Source organism: Triturus cristatus, chromosome 2_1 (assembly GCF_964204655.1).
Source record: "Triturus cristatus chromosome 2_1, aTriCri1.1, whole genome shotgun sequence".
Lineage (NCBI taxonomy): Eukaryota > Metazoa > Chordata > Amphibia > Caudata > Salamandridae > Triturus > Triturus cristatus.
In genome coordinates this window covers 891,633,189-891,654,393 of record NC_140581.1, presented here as the reverse complement: position 1 = coordinate 891,654,393, position 21,205 = coordinate 891,633,189, and the positions used below count along the sequence as shown (strand labels likewise).

General features: G+C 47.6%; 1 protein-coding gene across 3 annotated transcripts in view; it reads left to right on the top strand.

The window, feature by feature from the left end:
- Nucleotides 1-21,205, top strand: part of CARNMT1 (carnosine N-methyltransferase 1) — a 142,334-nt gene that overhangs the window by 92,026 nt on the left and 29,103 nt on the right. Inside the window, exons 6-7 of one of the 3 annotated variants that reach the window (XR_014970369.1) lie at nucleotides 5,582-5,695; nucleotides 6,628-6,691. Coding sequence is in view for 1 of the 3 variants with exons in the window: in XM_085633068.1 (XP_085489194.1) it covers nucleotides 5,582-5,695 (114 nt within the window). In the remaining 2 variants the exon portion in view is untranslated. Of the gene's footprint in view, nucleotides 1-5,581; nucleotides 5,696-6,578; nucleotides 6,692-21,205 lie in introns of all 3 variants that reach the window. The other 2 variants (XR_014970370.1, XM_085633068.1) reach the window with 2 other exon arrangements.

The window sequence follows — 21,205 nt, the reverse complement described above, 5'->3', positions numbered from 1 at the left end:
GGAAGATGGAAAGGGAAGCAACGATGCAATGGAGAATTGCGAATTTCAGTGCATTGTTCAACCAGTACGGCCACCAGCAATGGGTGGAAATGGTAAGGCTCATGCAGAACCTTCCAGAGGAATTCAAAAAGACGGCAAAGAGTATGATCCAGGAGGGCTTAAGTCCGCACTTGACGTGGCAGATACTGTCAGCAGACAGATGTCCACTGGACCACCCTCTGGAGACACACATAGTTGAGGGTGTCTGAATTCAAAGCAAAAGTTCAGCCATCCGTCGTCCACATGGCATTCACTGGGTAATGCCTTTTTGGGACTGCCGCAGACAAGGCACTCTATCAAAGACAATGAGACCTCCAAAGCCATGAGGTCTTTGCGACTCAGTGTTTTTAAGGAGTGGAGAAATCTCCAACAGGAGACCAGCAGGAGGCAGGACAGTGTTTTCACCAGCCCCATAGCAACAACAGCAAGGTTTCAGCCAATAAGCTATACACCATCCTGCCCAACAACAACCCGCAAGAGGGGGACCACCAAGCAAGTGACTCCATTTGCCCACAGCCCCACCACATAACACGAGTGGTGGGGGTAAATGTGAGGATTACTCCAGGAGTGCAGGTTGGTCATCTCTCACAGTTGGATCTTAAACCTAATTAGACATGGTTACTGCTTAGAATGCCTCACACTACCACCACATGTTCCTTCAAAGAAGAGGCCCTTCAAGGATAGGAAACTCGTATAGTTGTAAAAAGAAATCAATGAACTTATCAGGAAACCAGCCTTAGAGAGAGTCCTTTCCACAAGGGAGACAAGCGGTGGAGTCTACTCTGTGTACTTCCTAGTACCAAAACAAGGCTGAACACTGAGAACCTAATAAAGTTCAAGCAAACCTAACACTTAAAAATTACAACACTACAAAAAGTAATCCAACTCCTTTGGAAGGGACATTATGGCCACCCTAGATCTGCAGGACGCCTACGTACACATACCAATGAACCAGAGGCACAAAAGGTAACTCTAATTGGTCTTGGACAAGGTACACTACGAGTTCAGTGTGCTACCCTTTGGCAAAAAAGCCACATCAGGAGTGTTCATTAAATGCTAGCGCCAGTGATAGCTTACCTTAGAAAACTGAGTTTACACGTCTACCCATATCTGGATGATTGTTTAGTTAAGGCAAACGTAGAACAAAGATGCCACCAAGACATGCAAACAGTCATTCTACAACACCTTGGCATCTCCATCAACCACGAGAAATTGGGCTCTCGCACCCTGGATGTGCGAAGGGTACTAATGTACTACCTACAAGAGAGAAAAGAAATTTGAAAAGGGAATTGAGCAAAGGTATTTTGGTAACTAAGGGAACCGTTTGGCGATGGATAGTAGAAACTGACCAGACCTGCTACACCAAATCAGGGAATACTTTACCCACAAGTCCCAGGGCACAGTTAACCAGAAAGAAGGGTGCAAGCCTACCGTTCCTGGCAATTGTACCGATAAGCGTCATCTGTATGGCTGTGACATGGTCATAAAAGCACACCGACATGAAACACTACTGTGTAGACATCCAGATAAACAAAGAGGCACAGTTGGCATAGATTGTGCTAGAACCACACTTGTGTACCAGTTCAATTACATTTCAACCCACCCGTCCCAAGGAACCAAATATCACTTTGTAATTAAATGCACTGCATGTGAATCCAGACATGGATTCTTGCTGCAAAAAGTAATGGTTTCTTATCAGTAGTAGTTATGCAGAATGAAGAGTTTTCTGGGTTCACATGCAACCTACCCGCCTCTCTTGTAAATGGAAGAAAGCAAGCAGGTGAGGTGAACAACCCTTCAAAGCAAGGAAAGTTCCAATCAGCACAGGCGCCAGTAGAAAAAAGAATCTGAAGATGACCATGCTCCGAAACATTCAGGGGGCCGTCTGACATCACAAAGGGAATGGACTTATCACCAAATGGTGGTCTATAACGCCCACACACCAAAAAGGACAAGAGACCATTCCAGACCCAACCACTAGAATGCGGAATAGATGCACTGCATGGGAATACCCCAACAACTTTTCAGGGTTCCTACTGGTAAGTAACCATTTTGTTATGCTTAGCGTACTCATGGTAGCTGCATGATTGAATGCTTTCTACAGTCTCCGTAGGGATCGAAACCCATACATTTGAATTCTTGCACGTCACATTCTTCCTTCTGAGGTTTGTAAATTAAGTTGGGTGAAAATAACATCTATTATTTGTAGCTCTTAGAAATGACAGAAGTGCAGTGTACAACACTACATTACAGTGGGTTATTATAAAATTCATAAATGACTGTTTCAGCTTTCAAACTCCTAATGACCACCGATGTACAAGAGGCTGCTACCCCAAGGGATTCTTTAGAAAAAGTTTAATTGACAGACTTTTGGAGATGTAAGTCACATGTTGCTAAGAAGACAGTCTCCAGTGTCTTAACCATTTTGACATAAGATAAGAGACTTGTGTCCCAGAATTAATGCTCATTTACTTTCCATTTTGGACTAGTCCAAATCAGTGACTTTCCAAAGGCCTGTTCCCATCACATGCATTTTTTTACTGCTGCAGCATGGCACAATCTGCTTGATTTTTGCATGCATTACTGTGTGTAAAGCTTACAGAGTGAGATGTTGCATGCAGCCAGGAAGTTCTATGCAATGTACTGGCCAGCCATATGTGTGATCCCCTTCAGTCATTTAAGCTATTGAATCCGATTCCCAATCAGTTATAAAGATGGAAGAGCAGAACATTGTACAGAAATTACCATGATGATTTAGCAGTGCAGAGACAATCTCCTTATTAAGCATGTACCATGCCTCAATGTCTGTTTTTTTGGAATGACCTGTAGGAATTGGGTGATAGTATCTAGTGCTGTATTGATGGTGGGGTGGGGGGGGGGTGCAGGGTTTGGGGTGCGGGTGGAAGATTGCTCACAGGAGAAACTTTCAATGCAGTAACATTTTGTTCATGCATTTGAGGCTGTAGATACTCATGCTCTGCATACTCTTAGTCTAAATGTTGGGTTTGAACTTTTTAGAGTTTAACTTCAAAGAAGTCTTTAGAGTCACAAGATGTGCAGTGACTCATCCCTTATGGGCTCTGAATCCATCTTTGATTGTGCTTTTGTTTCTACCATCTAGTTTGGCATACACCAAGAGGACTCAGGACTTTTTTTTCATAACTTTTTTTCATGCCCACACAATCCCATTTTAATGCTGACCTATTGAATAAAACTTGCTTTGATGGCCTTTCAGCGTGCTATGTCACCAGAGACTTGCAGAGGATCGATGACAGATGTTCAACTCCCCCACACTCCCTTTGTCCTTCAGGAACTGCATATTATCCTTAAGACTTTGGCTTCAGCAAGTGTAGAGCCAAAAGGGATGATGGAATGGACACTGTTCAATATTGACCCCAGTGCATCTCTAAATATCCGTAGCCTGATCATCATGACTTCTGCAGCATGCATCTTTCATGGCCACGACAATGCCTCTTTTGAATCTTACTTCACCATCCACTCGAAAAAGGAAAGCCAACATGTTCCAACAGACATCCTGGACATTTTCAAATTCTAGGACCCTTTCTCCTCGGGAGAAGAGGAGGAAATCAGACCTTCTGCAATTCCAGCAGCCCAGGCATCTTTGCTGTTACAACAGATCCTAGTTTGGAAAAGATGTAGCAACTTTTAAAACATCTCCCAAAGAAGTACAGGAAAAGTAAGGAGGACATAGTGTCTAAGGGCAAGGCTATCTCCAGTGCCACCATTCATAGTCTCCAGAAAGGCGCAATAGAGTGCCTCCACACTAGCAGGGACAAGGTATCTACTCGCTGTACTTTTTCATCCCCAAAAAAGATGGCAACCCCAGGCCCCTCAATGAACGCATTATGTTGGAACATGTCGATTTGACTACCCTTCAGGATGATATTCCACTAGCTGATAACGGTCACCTGGTCCGTCTCTCACGCGTTTACCAGGCACTAATGTGTGAACATCTTGGCCCACCAACAAGCAATAGGTGGCCAAACAGTCTTAAGGACTTAAATCCAGACATCTACATCAGGCGCACACTAACTACCGCTTTACGAGGGAACTGCTTCATAGGTTAGCTAGAGCAAGTGCACCTACAGCCACACTCCTACGAATGGAAAATACTTACCCCGTAAGCATCCATTTGTAATGTGTAGTGCTGTAGACTTGCATGCACCTGCCCTTCTCCTGGGAAGTCTATTGATTACAGATCTCTTCTACTGTTAACTAGTTAAAAATGCATCATGCTACACTCTCTCTACACACTATATACATTCTCACTCACTGTGCGAAAAAACTGTCTTAGATGGAATTAGTGCCAATGCGCATTGCCCACTAAGAGAGGAGTCTTAGCGCATTTTGTGCCTCAAAAGACTTCTTCACAGATAAAGGACCTAAAGCCATCCGAGCCCAACACTAGATGGCATGAGTGACTCTGCAGCATTAGAAACAAATGCAGTCACATTTTCCTTTATTCTTGAGGTTTTCCATGCCTACCTGCTGGCACAGGCGACTCTCATCCAGATGTGAAGGGACAAATGGGAAGGAGTTGGATTACCGTAATACTGTGGCAATAAATCTCCTATAGCCTTGTTCATTTCACCTGATCTAAATCTCTGTCCAAAGCTATCCAAATACCTGTCCTGTCAGTGAAATAAGTAGTGCAGCTAAATTGAACTTTACATGTTTTTATAAGGATTAGTCTGTTAAAAAGTAAGGCACAGCATGTTCATTAGACTTACTTTTGGCTGGAGTCAATGCTATCAACTCCTGGCAAACTTTTTCTCTCCTCGATGGGAGTGCTAGACTCAAGAGTTTGAAATTGATATAACCACACCCCTGTGCAAAACATCGGATTTCAACTTGCATAAACAGTTGAAAGCCTGCCCGGTGATAGGATGGAGACTAGAAATGAAGATGGAGACTGTGTATTGGACATGTGGAATGCAACATGTGTGCAGGGTCACTGGAATTATGCGGTGGGAGGAATAAATTATACAGCCGGGTACGCTAAATTATGCTGCAAGAAAAGGTAAATTAATGCGACGGACTGCTTTCCTTTGTTCTGAGTTATAATACTGTCCCTATTTTGTCATTTTTACACATGATCCTGTTGCCCTGGCAAAGATTTCACCTTATTAGTACCAGTGTAACACCTAAATACAGCTATAAGCAATTGTAAGATGACCAGGCAACCCTTGCAAAGAGCTTTCTACTGCACAGGAACACTTGTTGCCACGTTTGTAGTAATCTAGTTTGAGATGGAAACAAATTGTTTTTGGTTAAATCTGCAGATGATGGATAATGTGGCAAGTGCAGCAAGTCCATAATCGCATAATTTCGGTAGCTTTGCATAAATGTAGTGATATTAATTTTTAGTTTTTGTATTTTTGTTGTCAATACAGTGGCAATGTACAAAGAACCCTTTACCACCACAAAGTGGTGACAGTTGCCAAACATGATAGTGAGTGACAGCCTTTGAGCGAAGATTACAGCAGTTCCCATGAACCTAACATCTCCTGTTTTTCAACAGATGCTTGGAACTGTATAGCAACCTGCTTCTTTATAGACACCGCACATAATATTATTGATTACATTGAGACAATCTGGAATATCCTGAAACCAGGAGGAATATGGGTAAACTTGGGTAAGTCTTGATAGAAATGTAATATTTTATATAGGCAAACCTTATTCAACACCATCAAGTACATGATCTACCTTATTGCAGAAGTGTGTTATTGCTAGATTTTCACCTAGTAGGACTTTTACTATTATGTTCCTTGCTCTTTAAAAAAAAAAATTGAAAGCGGTTTGACCGTGTCACCATGAAAATGTGCTGGTCAGCCAGCTGAATGAACATTCTTATCCATTTGTATGCACGGATCACATTTCATGTGTGCTGTACACGCTTAGGTACTCCATTTTATTTTAAAAAGAAATTGATTATTTTATCAGAGCTGCCTCAATTACTGGAAACCATTTAGAAAAATTATAGGTAAACCTGAACAAGTGTGTAAATATGGAAAATACATTGTTAGAAAAATACCCAGTTCTTAAAAATGAACAGTTGATTCAGTTAGCAATGTTATTGTACTGATATGGGCACTAGCATGGGTCGGGCCTCTTTTCAAATGATAGCAATCCTGTAGACATTATGTTTTGTAAGCAAACTATTGTATTGTTGTTTAGGTAAATGGAATTTGTGAGTATTTAGGAGAGTTGTATTAATGACTTGAACAATCCATTTCACCATCTTTCATTAAGCCTTGTGACTGTTAATAGTTTTCCTAAATAAGAACAAGCAATGACTAATCCAGTAAGTCTGGCTGTTTTTAAGTGTGTTCGTAGGATGTGTAAGTGGAAATTTGAGTTGGGATGTGTGCGCATTTGTCCCTTTGTGCCATTATTTGTTAGTGTGTGTAGTGTATGATTATAATGCTAGAGAAAATATTTTGTTGGTGTTCGATACATGTTGAAGTCGAATTAGGCAGTAGACGTAGCAAGGTGACTAACTTCTCTTATACTCATAGAGATCAATATTCTAAAGTAGAACTGACATGAGTTACTTTACTTCAAAAGCTATTCCTGCATGTTCTCCTCGGAAGCAAGACTTTGAGAAATAAAACCCGCACAATTTACAGAGGTATGTATCCCTTGACTGGACTTAAACAGTACAGGTTAATCAATTCTTTGCACTGTGCAGGTCTTGCTGGGGTCAAGAACATTACAAAACTCAAATTCTCACTGCTGACCTCAATAAGGCAGGCATGTGAGACAATGTAACTTAAGGGTGGTGGTTGCACACATTTTGACACATTCAGTCTGACCAATCAGAGAACCATGTTGCAGTGGAACAATGAAAGACCTTCCTTCACCCCTCCTGTGTTTTTGCAGTAATGCTGTGATGTGCCCTTGTAGGGACCACAAAGAAGTTTTTATAGTCTGTTGCATGTTGTCTGTATCACCAACTTGTATATTCTTTATTTGCAGGCACAATGCTCTGTGTTTTATTTAATATATTTTATACAATCACTGTAAACTAAAAATTGGGCATGCCTACGTACCATTGTTAATTGAACATGATTGTGACATTGGGAAAAGAGGTTTCAACTTGCTATGCCCGAATGTTTGATCGATGACAAAGTAAACTGAGAATATGGATCTGTCCTCTAAATCATTCATTTGTTCCGGTGTAATGTGAATTTACAAAGGACTATAATGAATAAGTGGGGCAACAATGCATTTTTCTTGAGCTACATGTAATTCCAAAGTGATTAACATTTTTAGGTCACTAGATGGATTTTAAATGCATTTTGTGGAATAGTTGTTACACTCTTTCACCCCAAGTGTATTTAGATTTGTTACGGATTACAAGTTAACCCAACCTACAAGGTAATCTAAAAGACTGGAATATTCCTAGGGACATTGCCCTTAAAGTGAAAAGTGTTGTCCTGAGTATGCTTTTCTATGACTACCTTTTGATTGAGCCACAGTAAAGCAGGCTCTGGATGCTAATAACATAAACTTTGCTTAAAGCAGACTTTTATGTTGGAGAGGATTCACTCAGTATCATGTTTCATTACATGTTTGTTTACACAAAATATGTATGAGAAGACCAAGAAATACAGTGAAAATGTCATTCCAAAAATGCTACTACTTTTCTACATATACAGTTGTTCATAATCCTTAAAAATTCTTTAAACGGTTATGTGCCATGGTTAATTGCTGAGTGATTAATAAATGACATGAAACATATGCCAGTAGAAAGCTGGTGTCTGGTATATAAAACACATCCATCTATTTATTCTAAAGTGATGATTTGGCAACTAACCAAGGCCAGATCCACACCTCATTCTTGTGAAGATTGGAACTTCGTGTTTCTCATCTAAAATAACTAATCTTGAGTATTGGAAAGGGAAGAGTTAAAAATACATGTATGACTCATCTTGCAAACACAGAATAGTAGGTCAGCGATTATTTACTCTGTTTGACTGTTAATCATAAATTCAATTTAATATAAGCAGATGAGAAAAAAACAGACAGGGTTACACCGCTAATGTTCCTCCATAAAGGGTTCTAAACTAAACCAATTTCAATATTCAAAAGTCAGTGTGAGTATGGACAAAAATAATATCAGGACCTCAGGATAGATTAGTGTACCATTTAAGTAATGGATACTAGTTCTAATTTGTTAGACCTGTCAGCCCTTTGGGTGGTCCCTCCTCATCATTATTTATTTTGTCCCACTTTTGCCTCAAACCCTGTTAGTATTTTTCCTTTTTGGGAACCACCAGACTTTTTAGTGTTGATGCAGGGTCAGGGAGCCATTTTCCCAACCCCTGGAACTTCTGTCTGAGGGCCTGAATCACAAAATGGTGGCCACCCATTGTCACCTGAGACATAGCTGGAACCTACTAGTACCTTCCAGAACATTCTAGAACCCTGTGACAGTGTGAGGCAGGTTTAGAATGTTGGGAAGCCAGCTCAGAGTTGGCAGTTGGAGTAGGCAGTTGTCACCTGACTGGAGAGGAGAGAGGACCGAGAAACAGAAGGAGGAAGGAGTAAGGCAGCAGGGGTGGAAACTTGTGCCTGGAGTGGGGTCCAGAAACCCACCCTTGATACTAGTCCCTACTGACCAAGCCCAGCCTAAAGCCCTGTGTGGGATAAAGACCAGAAAAATCATCTTAAGGACCTGAACAGGCCTTAAAGGAGAAGAACAGCAAGTTCCTGACCTGTTTGGTGGAATCCTCCTGGAGACCCAACGTCGAGAAGCCTGGAGACCTGGAGCCCGAGGTGGAGAAGCGGCGCTGACAGAAGGCAGACGTCGTACCCGGAGCCGCTAGAGGTCGAGTGAGGGCGCCGACGGAGGTCGTGGAGAGACACCGGAGGTCGAGTAAAAGTCACCGGAGGTCGAGGTGAGGCGTCGACGGGGGAGTGAAGTCCGCCCTCCAGAGTCGCCGGAAGCTGAAGTAAAGCGCGCAGGAGGTCGGGAGTGGAGGTCGCACTCCGGAGTCGCCTGAGGTCGAGGCGAAGCGCGCAGGAGGTCGGGAGTGGAGATCGCACTCCGGAGTCGCCGGAACCCGAAGTGGAGCCGACGGAGGTCGGGAGTGGAGGTCGCACTCCGGAGTCACCCGGAAGCGGGGGAACCGTGACCCTGTGACGCCGGAACACGACATCGAGCCGAGGCCGCCCAGCGACATCCATCCGGAGCCGCCTCACGGCATCGACCCGGCGTCAGGTAAAGCAGATCGACGCAACATCGAACCGAGGCCGGCCAGCGACATCGAATCGGAACCGCCCAACGGCATCGACACGGCGTCAAGTGGAACAGATCGACGCGACATCTAACTGGAGCCGCCCAGCGACGTCGACCCGGCGCCGAGCGGAGCCGATCTTCGTGAAAAGGGCAGTAAGTGGTAGAAAGGGCATCTGAGGCCCTGTGGAGCCCTAAAAGACCAGTCTTGGGGCTAGAGGGGTGTTAGGACCAACCTGAGAGTGCTAGGGGGTGAACTGAGACTGGTGCAGGGACCTGTGTGAGGGACTGTGTAGTTGGAAGAATCAGAACCTTAGGTTTCCCTCATTCTACCTCAGCTTAGGCCCCAGCCTTGACCACTCTAGGTGGGACATCCCCAGGCCACCCCAGTGACCATAAGCTGTACTTGGGCAAGGTAAAATCAATCTACCTCATAAATGTGATCTGATTTGCAATTGTTTGATGGCTTATATTATTTATTGAAGGTGTTTTATTTATTGTCTGACCGTATTTATTCCTGCCTTGTATTTATTGTCTGACCGTATTTATTTGCCCTATGTATTTATCGCACCTCTATTTATTCCTTGTGTATTTATGACCTAATCCTATTTATTGCACCTGCAAAGTGTTATTATTTAATTGACCTGCTATTTCTGAAGAAAATCCTTTTGTATTGTATTTGTGTCATAACCCTGCAACTAAGAGAAAAATTAAGATAAACACAAAGAGATTCTTTCATAAATTTTTACGGTGTAGAGTCGTTTTTGGAACGGATGAACGCATGGTTATTGTGAGGGTGTGACGTACGCTTAACATGGTGCCTGACCCCCGACCGCTCGAGCCAAGCTACCCCTTGTGTTGGGAAAAACCGGGTGACTGCTAACCCGGTTGCCCGGGGTTTTCTAACATAATTGGTGTTCAGCGGTGGGATAGAGCTGGGCTTGCGTCCACTCGACAATAACTGTGGGTAGTCCATAGGCCTACACCGGGAGTTTTCTCAAAGCGGACTTCCTAATTCTGAGTTTTGTTTTTTCCTAATTTACTCTGGTGGTGGTTGGAGGTATTACAAAAGGTACCCCCCTGCATAGCTTCTGTAAACACCTGTCTTCTATTCTGAGTGGGCAAAATGGAGTTTGTGTTGGAAGATGTGGAAACTTACACTGTGGCCCAACTCAGAGTTTTGTCAGCGAGAGGGGGTGTATTGTCCCCCAGGTGCCAAGAAGGCTGAACTCCAGACCAGCTTGAGGGGGAGGCACGACGTGAAAGTAAGGCTGAGCAGGAGGACAGGGATGGAGAGCCTGTTAGCGAGGGGGCTGGGTTGTACCTACCTGAGGTGGGGAACCTGTTAGCGGGGCCCAGAACACTTTCCAGGAAGGGCAGCACCGTCTCTAGCGGTGGCTTATCTGAAGCAGAGTTAACGGACCGGAGGGAGAAAAGACAGCTCACATGGGAGTTGGCAAAGCTGGAGAAAGAGAAGGAGGGACAGAGGATGGCTCACGAGTTGAGGCTGAGGGAAATAGATCTCCAGATCCTACAAGTCGGGGCACACACTGTTTCTAATGGTGGCAGCAAAGACAAATCACCAGGGAACCCAAACCCTATCTGCCAAAAGACATAGTAGCTAGCTATAGTGCAGGGGATGATATTGCCAAGTGGCTAGCGGCCTATGAGGTCTCTTTAAGGGCCCATGGGGTGCCAGAGAAGTACTGGGGAGGGGGATTGTACAAATACATGCCTCCAGCTGTTAGGGATGCATTATTGGCCCTAGAGCAGGATGAGCAGACCCACTACCCCACCATGAAAGTGGCGCTCGTAAGAAAGTTTGGACTAACACCCGAATAGTACAGACAGAAGTTCCGGGGTAGCCACAAACTGGGCACACAGAATTGGGTGGATTTCCTGGACTATGCAAAGAAGGCATTAGAGGGTTGGATTCAGGGCAATGAGGTGAGGGACTACTAGGGGTTGTTTGATTTAATGTTGAAGGAACACCTGCTCGAAAAATGTTTCCCTGAACTGCGTCAACACCTGGTGGATAGCAAGCTGACCAATCCCCGGAAGCTTGCTGAGGAGGCGGACATTTGGGCTAGTACCCGGGTGTCCACAAGGGGGACTGGAGGGGATACTCAAAAGGCCGGACAGGGCGCCCCCCAGAAGAAAGAGGGAGGGGAAAAGAAAAAGGAGTTCTCTAAAGGCCCCCAAAATAACTTCCAAGGAAAGGGAACAGGATTCACCCCTAGGGCTAACCCACCCAGAAACCCTAATCCTGGCCAGAGTCAGCAGCCAAGGGTTGTCCATTGCTTCGAGTGCGGTGGCGTCGGACACTATAAGGGAGATGTGAAGTGCCCGAAAAGACCACCCCCTCCCATTGGAGGAAAGGCCCCCGGAGTAGCTAGTGTAGTGCTCGGGGAGGAGATGCCCTTAACTAAGGGAAGGGAGTGGGCGGGTGTCACTTTAGTGTCCCTGGGAGAACGGGAGATGGTTCCTAAGATCCAGGTGCCCGCAAATACCATAAAGTATGGGCAGTGGGTCACCATCAACGGCCAAAGAGGGGAGGCTCTGAGAGACACAGGAGCCAGTATGACTATGGTACGTAGCCAACTGGTGTCTCCAGAGCAGGTAATTCCCGATGTACTCCACCCAGCCGCGATGGCTGACGGCAGAACCGGCCACTATCCGGTGGCCGAGGTTCCCTTTGAATGGGAGGGGGTTGCAGGTTCACTTCGAGTTGCCGTAAGCCCTGCCGTGCCGGTCGATTGTCTCCTGGGGAATGACATGGAGCACAATGCTTGGAAGGAGGTAAAATACCGGACTCATGCTGAGATGCTGGGTACACCTGACTGGGCCTGTTAGCACAGGGTCCGCGACTACCCGGAGAGGGAGTTTGTTTCGACTGGAGCCTGGAACAAAGGCACAGCCGGCTGCCGACCAAGGGAAGAACCGAGGACAGGAGGAGCCTGCCTCGGCATCCGCGCCCCGTGTGACGGATAGGCCACCGGAGGTGGTGGACCAGGAGTCCGCGGTGGGGGATGTTACCAAACTGGAGGACCTACCCATCCGGGCCGAGTGGCACGTGGAGGGAGGGCCGACCAGGGAGGAATTCTGCAAGGGCCAGAGGGAGTGCCCTACCCTTGAGGGACTGAGGCGACAGGCCGAAGCCCAGGCAGCAGGGAACGTTGAGGGGAACTACAACCTTTACTGGGAGGATGGCCTCCTCTACAGTGAACCCAAGGCACCCCTACATGGATCGGCACGAGCCTTAGTAGTCCCTCAACGTTACCGAGCCTTCCTACTGGAATTGGCTCACGAGATCCCCTTGGCAGGACACCTGGGGCAAGACAAGACTTTCGCCCGTCTTGTCCCACACTTTTATTGGCCTCAAATGAAAGTGTCGTCCGACACCTTCTGCCGGACATGTGTGTCTTGCCAAGCCAGTGGGAAAACAGGGGTGAAGCTGAAAGCTCCCCTGGAACCACTTCCTGTCGTTAGCACCCCCTTTGAAAGGGTGGGCATCGACATTGTGGGTCCATTAGATCCGCCTACTACAGCTGGTCACAGGTGTATCCTGGTTCTGGTGGATCATGCCACACGGTACCCAGAGGCTATACCTTTAAGGACCATTACAGCACCTGTTGTGGCTAGGGCCCTGATGGGAATCTTTACCCGAGTGGGTTTTCCCAAGGAAGTTGTGTCCGACAGGGGGACCAACTTCATGTCAGCATACATGCGGGCCATGTGGAAGGAGTGTGGAGTGACCTACCGGTTCACAACTCCTTACCACCCCCAGACCAATGGTCTGGTGGAGAGGTTTAACAAAACCTTGAAAGGCATGATTAGAAGTCTGCCTGAAAGCCTGCGGAGGAAATGGGACGTCCTCCTACCCTGTCTATTGTTTTCCTACAGGGAAGTGCCACAGAAGGGAGTGGGCTTCAGCCCCTTCGAGCTTTTGTATGGGCACCCTGTGCGTGGACCTCTCAGCCTGGTGAGAGACGGATGGGAAAGAACTCCCAGAAAGCTTCCCCAGGACGTGGTGAGCTACATGCTGGCCTTCCGGAGCCAAATGGCTAAGTTGTGGAAGCAAGCTTCTGACAACTTGGAGGCCAGCCAAGCAGTAATGAAGGCGTGGTATGACCACAACGCTCACCCGGTGGAATTGGAGCCTGGCCAGAAGGTGTGGGTGATCGAACCAGGAGAGCTTAGCGCCCTCCAGGATCGCTGGTCAGGACCCTTTGAGGTATTGGAGAAGAAGGGTAAGGCTACCTACTTGGTGGATCTTAAGACCCCTCGTCAGCCCCTACGGGTGCTGCATGCCAACCGCCTCAAACCCCACCACGAGAGGCCCGAAGTCATTTTGATGATGGTGACTGACGGAGCAGAGGACGTGGAAAGCGAGCCTCTCCCCGATTTGTTTGAGTCTCAAGAGAAGGATGGGTCGGTGGAGGGAGTGATTCTCTCCCCATCTCTAACTCCTGAACAGCAGGAGGACTGCCGCCAGGTCCTGGGACAGTACTCTTCGTTGTTCTCCCTTGTTCCGGGTAGGACTCACCTGTGCGTCCATGATGTGGACACAGGAGACAGCCCACCTGTGAAGTCCAAGATCTACCGGATGTCAGACAAGGTGAAGGCCAGCATTCACAGTGAAGTCACTAAGATGCTGGAGCTAGGAGTGATCGAACCTTCCAGCAGCCCCTGGTCCAGTCCGGTGGTGCTAGTACCAAAAGCCGCACCACCGGGTGCCCAACCGGAACTGAGGTTCTGTGTGGACTACCGGGGACTGAACTCAGTAACCAAGACTGATGCTCATCCGATCCCAAGGGCGGATGAATTGATTGACCGGCTGGGAGCTGCCCAATATCTAAGTACCTTTGACCTTACTTCTGGGTACTGGCAGATCTCTCTGACGGAGCTAGGGAAAGGTCAGCCTTCTCCACGCCCAAAGGCCACTACCAGTTCTGTGTGATGCCCTTTGGGCTCAAGAACGCACCTGCCACGTTTCAGCGTCTGGTGAACCAGATCCTCACTGGAATGGAGAATTTCTCTGCTGCTTATCTGGATGACATAGCCGTCTTCAGTAACAGCTGGGAGGATCACTTGCGTCACCTGCAAGCTGTTCTCCAGGCCCTGAGACCAGCTGGATTGACGATCAAGGCCAGCAAGTGCCAGATCGGGCAGGGGTCGGTAGTGTACCTTGGACACTTGGTGGGTAGGGGAGCGGTGCAACCCCTCCAGGCAAAGATCGAGGCCATCATGGCCTGGGAACCCCCCAAGACTCAGACTGAGGTCCGAGCCTTTCTGGGCCTCACCGGATATTACCGCCGCTTCGTGAAGGGATACGGTACCATTGTGGCCCCCCTCACGGAGCTTACGTCCAAGAAACCACCTCGACGGGTAGTCTGGACGGAGGCTTGTCAGCAGGCCTTTGTAAAACTGAAGCAAGCCATGTGCGAGGCCCCGGTCCTACGGGCCCCAGACTTTTCCAAGGAGTTCATTGTCCAGACGGATGCATCGGAACATGGCATTGGGGCAGTGTTATCGCAACTCAATGAAGAGGGTCTGGATCAACCCGTGGTCTTCCTATTCCGGAGACTACTTCCCAGGGAACAGAAGTGGAGTGCAATAGAGCGTGAAGCCTTTGCAGTGGTATGGGCTCTGAAGAAGCTGCGGCCATACCTGTTTGGCTCGCACTTCCTAGTTCAGACCGACCACAGACCCCTTCGTTGGCTGATGCAGATGAAGGGGGAGAATCCCAAGTTGCTAAGGTGGTCTATCTCCCTACAGGGAATGGACTTTCAGGTGGAACATCGGCCTGGAGTGGACCACGCCAATGCAGACGGTCTCTCAAGGTATTTCCGCCTTAGTGATGAGAACTCCCAAGGGGTTGGGTAGCTCTCCCCACTTTCAGCTGGGGGGGACGCGTGTTAGACCTGTCAGCCCTTTGGGTGGTCCCTCCTCATCATTATTTATTTTGTCCCACTTTTGCCTCAAACCCTGTTAGTATTTTTCCTTTTTGGGAACCACCAGACTTTTAGTGTTGATGCAGGGTCAGGGAGCCATTTTCCCTACCCCTGGAACTTCTGTCTGAGGGCCTGAAACACAAAATGGTGGCCACCCATTGTCACCTGAGACATAGCTGGAACCTACTAGTACCTTCCAGAACATTCTAGAACCCTGTGACAGTGTGAGGCAGGTTTAGAATGTTGGGAAGCCAGCTCAGAGTTGGCAGTTGGAGTAGGCAGTTGGCACCTGACTGGAGAGGAGAGAGGACAGAGAAACAGAAGGAGGAAGGAGTAAGGCAGCAGGGGTGGAAACTTGTGCCTGGAGTGGGGTCCAGAAACCCACCCTTTATACTAGTCCCTACTGACCAAGCCCAGCCTAAAGCCCTGTGTGGGATAAAGACCAGAAAAATCATCTTAAGGACCTGAACAAGCCTTAAAGGAGAAGAACAGCAAGTTCCTGACCTGTTTGGTGGAATCCTCCTGGAGACCCAACGTCGAGAAGCCTGGAGACCTGGAGCCCGAGGTGGAGAAGCGGCGCTGACAGAAGGCAGACGTCGTACCCGGAGCCGCTAGGTCGAGTGAGGGCGTCGACGGAGGTCGTGGAGAGACACCGGAGGTCGAGTAGAAGTCACCTGAGGTCGAGGTGAGGCGTCGACGGGGGAGTGAAGTCCGCCCTCCGGAGTCGCCGGAAGCTGAAGTAAAGCGCGCAGGAGGTCGGGAGTGGAGGTCGCACTCCGGAGTCGCCTGAGGTCGAGGCGAAGCGCGCAGGAGGTCGGGAGTGGAGATCGCATTCCGGAGTCGCCGGAACCCGAAGTGGAGCCGACGGAGGTCGGGAGTGGAGGTCGCACTCCGGAGTCGCCCGGAAGCGGGGGAACCGTGACCCTGTGACGCCGGAACACGACATCGAGCCGAGGCCGCCCAGCGACATCCATCCGGAGCCGCCTCACGGCATCGACCCGGCGTCAGGTAAAGCAGATCGACGTAACATCGAACCGAGGCCGGCCAGCGACATCGAATCGGAACCGCCCGACGGCATCGACACGGCGTCAAGTGGAACAGATCGACGCGACATCGAACCGGAGCCGCCCAGCGACGTCGACCCGGCGCCGAGCGGAGCCGATCTTCGTGAAAAGGGCAGTAAGTGGTAGAAAGGGCATCTGAGGCCCTGTGGAGCCCTAAAAGACCAGTCTTGGGGCTAGAGGGGTGTTAGGACCAACCTGAGAGTGCTAGGGGGTGAACTGAGACTGGTGCAGGGACCTGTGTGAGGGACTGTGTAGTTGGAAGAATCAGAACCTTAGGTTTCCCTCATTCTACCTCAGCTTAGGCCCCAGCCTTGACCACTCTAGGTGGGACATCCCCAGGCCACCCCAGTGACCATAAGCTGTACTTGGGCAAGGTAAAATCAATCTACCTCATAAATGTGATCTGATTTGCAATTGTTTGATGGCTTATATTATTTATTGAAGGTGTTTTATTTATTGTCTGACCGTATTTATTCCTGCCTTGTATTTATTGTCTGACCATATTTATTTGCCCTATGTATTTATCGCACCTCTATTTATTCCTTGTGTATTTATGACCTAATCCTATTTATTGCACCTGCAAAGTGTTATTATTTAATTGACCTGCTATTTCTGAAGAAAATCCTTTTGTATTGTATTTGTGTCATAACCCTGCAACTAAGAGAAAAACTAAGATAAACACAAAGTGATTCTTTAATAAATTTGTACGGTGTAGTCGTTTTTGGAACGGATGAACGCATGGTTATTGTGAGGGTGTGACGTACGCTTAACACGGTGCCTGACCCCCCACCGCTCGAGCCAAGCTACCCCTTGTGTTGGGAAAAAACGGGTGACTGCTAACCCGGTTGCCCGGGGTTTTCTAACATAATTGTATACCATTGCACAGTAGGCAAGGGAGGCACCTTTCCATCCCTGACTGTAATATATGAATTTCACAGTAACACTGCCATAAATGCTAGACTTGCCCACTTCCAGCCTAATCAGCTGTGTTGGGTAATTTTATTGTGGCCCATTGCATGGGCCCAAGACATTCTGGAAGACTGAAACAGGCCCTATATTCCCCTCATCGCTGTTTCTTAAAAGGGTATAGATTCCACTTTTGCACTTGTTTTAGGCCAGATGGTGTGAATTCGCTCTTTTTGCTTGTCACAGGGAGTTTTCAAGGACCAGTCCCTGTACATCCTAATCCTGGATATCTTTTAACCCCTTCAGCGCGGCGCGGATTCCCGCGCTGTGCTGAAGGGTTCGAGCGCGGGCGGGGCCATGACGGAACGGTACCGTCATCCGCACAGCGCAACCGATGCTCATGATGGAACCGTTCCGTCATGAGCATCGAAGGGGTTAATTAATAACTTGATCTAGAACCAATCTGCTTTTACCCTATTCCTGTCAAATGTCAGCAGTTTAGTTGGAAGATTTGGTCTAGATAAATGGCACTAGAAATCTTTTGATGACCAGCTTCCTCTTGGTCTAAAGAGGCAATTCGGCAAACTGCACATAAAACAAACCAGCAGCTCATTTCACCCTCTTGGACAATTTTATCTCAAATCTTATGTGATTAGAGAATGTGCAGCAGCATTTTTGACCTCTATTCAGGTCAGTGCCAAGTGTCTGCAACATTTCTCAGAGGACTTGGCCCACTCTACGTGGACATACCTTTAGCCAGAGACAATGGGCACCATTAGTATGGCGGGCGGACTTTGTCCGGCGGGCGGTCTTTGTCCGCCCGCCATACCCTCGGGAAACAGGACTGCCCGCTGAGGGTGCGGCGGTCCCGCACTCCCGATTAGCATGCGCCCGCCACACTGGCGGGTGCATGGCGCATATGCAACATTGCGGCGGGCGGTGCAGAGAGCACCGCCTGCTGCAATGCCACAAAGGTAGCCTGTGCCTTTCAATGCACAACGTGACAGGCACTGCGCGGTGCCTGCCACATTGTACATTGAAATGCAGGGGGGTACCACAGGTACCCCCATGTGCACCCTCCGAATCCCTGGAGGCCCGCTACGGGCCCCAATGTCAAACGCCGCCTGCCTTTCCATGGCGGCAACGGCAGGTCCCCGCCTTCATAGTAATATGGATGGCGGTGTCTACCAGAATCGGGCGGATTACCTACCGACGGACGGTCTTCCCGTCCGCTGGGGTCCCCCCCCCCCCCCCCGGCCATGGTAATGTGGTGGGGGCGAAATTGAATGCTGGCGGAGGTTTTTAGCGGGCGGATTGCTACCGCCATACGGGCGGTGGCGATCCGCCTGCTATACTAATGGACCTCTGTTTTAATGGATCTGAAGGTAGACCTGTAGTTGGCAAAGCAAATATAAAGTAATTTGTGAGGGGTTGTCTTGTATCATTTTAACCAAGCACAAATGAATAGGAGCTTGACCTGCAGTGGCGTATTTATGGCAGAAACCACGTTAACCAGTTGGACTTATTTTTTATCTTTAGGCTGTTGCTCCACATGACCCATCTGATTTTTCGAAACCGTTGTACTCTACCATTAAAAGGTTAAACAATGACCAGGTCTCATTGGGTCTTCTAGAGGTTGATAAAATGTCACTTCGAGGATTCTTGGACCTCCCCAAGCTTATACCACTTGCAATAGTGCTTTTATCAGCATAGGGATTAAGTTGCATTCTTTTATCTAAAAAACATCCGTGTTGAATTAACATGATTGTCTGTGAAAGTATGCCATAAATCTTCAAGAGTGTCACATCTGCCCCTTTAAGAAATGCCATTTAATTTTTTGTTAACTCATGACCACAAATATTTAGGCTTGCTCATCTTAACTGCGTATACAAGGACATTGAAGCTTCCTTTAATATTTTATTAACCCAAAGAAGCTCCCTTTTTACAATTTTGCACACTCTGGGTCTTACAAAAAACATGGAATCAGTCCCATACAAAGATTTGCACGAAACGCGCTGATCTCTTTACCTGTTCAATGGTCATAAGTTGTCTTTAGGTATTTACTGTCATCACTACATCTACAGTCTATCTGTCATAGATATCAAAGAAAATCTGTTGAACTGCATGCTTCAGGTATTCTTAAATTATTGGTAAATCTGTTGATCTGAATAACTCAGTCTTAAATACTAGGCTGAATTAAATTTCTGAATGTTACCTATAAAACTCCACACGCTTAATTTTGAAGGGATCCGTAGAAAAAATGCTGCCTTCTTGAAATTATGCGTCTGTAGCATTGGTGGCTCTGCATACCCCTACCATCTAGTATTAGACTCCGAGGTTTGCAAGTTGTTTTTCTGTGTAGCATTTTTTTCTAGTCCGAAGACCTGTTATGATTCTACGTTTAGCCTGCAGTGTAACAGTACAAAGGTTTCACCTCAGATTGTTTTTTCCGACCATCGGTTTCCGATATTCAAGTGCCAGCTCTGGGGAAGATCTGCTTGCCGTGCAATGCATTCTGGCGCAAGGAAAGTGGCCCTGACACAGGCTACACCGGGCATGCCATAAAATGCATTCCCCTAGTCACCTGAAACACCATATATGTTGTGGGGCATGCCCATTGGGCTTATAGCCGGCATACGCAGAGCAGACCCCAGAAGCACGTTCTTGTGAAGCCTTGGCGAAGGAGCTCAAGGAAGAGGAGCTGGAAACATGCCAGAGGATATGCCCCAGGGCAGAGACCACACCCAGGGCTTCTGTTCCACCTCCTGTGCAAAAGAGCCATCCTCACTGGGTTTGAGCTCTGAAGCACTCACTGGTGGAGGCCAAGCACCCATCCCAAGTGAGTCTGGCATTGCACCCGAGCCTAGCCTAAAAAAACAGACCTCTGGTTCCACCTCTCGCAACCAACATTTCTCAATCCAGAGCAAGTTTCAGCCATGAGAGAGCGACTGGCCAGATAGTCGTGCCACCCAACCCCACCTCAACTTGAAAGCCCCAGTAAACCTATCTCGGGCCGAAATTGGCTTCAAAGGTGACATCCACACCCTTTCGCAGGTCTGTGCCAAGAGAGCCCATGACTCTGGGATCGGATTTGAGCAAGGCTTCTGATCCTCTTGCAGCTCCCCAAGATGCCTAATATGGGGCAGAAGAAAATCTTTATAGATTCCTCCACAGTGCAAATACTTACCAGACCCCCTTTGTAGGAACAACTACATAGTCCCCAGATTCCTAAAATTGGGGGAAAAAAGAAAGGTCTCTTTTGATGACCTTCTCCCCTAGGAGCCACAGATGACATTCTTGGATGAGGGTTCAGTGAAGATTAAGGACATGGCTAGTAGTCTCCCCACCACAGCACCATGCCTTCCCACATCACCACCACCTCCATGGCATTGCACACTAACAACACATCCGTGCCCTCACGCCTTCTTACTTTCATTACACACTGACTTGGACCAAGGCAGCCCGTATGACCCTTGAGATTCACACTACAATCCTGTTGCTCCCAGGGAGGTGGATGGTCCATGGGTAGATTATCGGGTCCTCCCTGGACTGGGACTGGTGAGGATGACCTCTTCCTCATAGTGCAAACAAAAATGGAGGGATTTGTAGAAGTAAAGCGTTGCACGGCTCACTTCTGAGTCATCCTTTTGCTAAAGCGTTGCACAACTCACTTCTGTGAGTCATCCTTTTGCCAAGAAATCTTTATCTATAGATACTTGGGAGGGAATGTGGTATTGTAATACGGCAAATGTCCCTGTAGGTAGGTTAGATCCCAACTGGGTAGTGGGGCAGTAGCGAGACATTACTGGCATGCAAAGAATATAGCAACCACTCAAGGCCTGTCTTTACTTCCACTTCTGTCCTGGAGACCTGTCTTCTTGACTAACTAGGGAAATAAGGCCAGAAGCATGGAAAGTAAGTGGCACTTAATTTCTCCTACTATCTAAATTATAGTCGTAAGCATAGTTCCCTCTAAACGG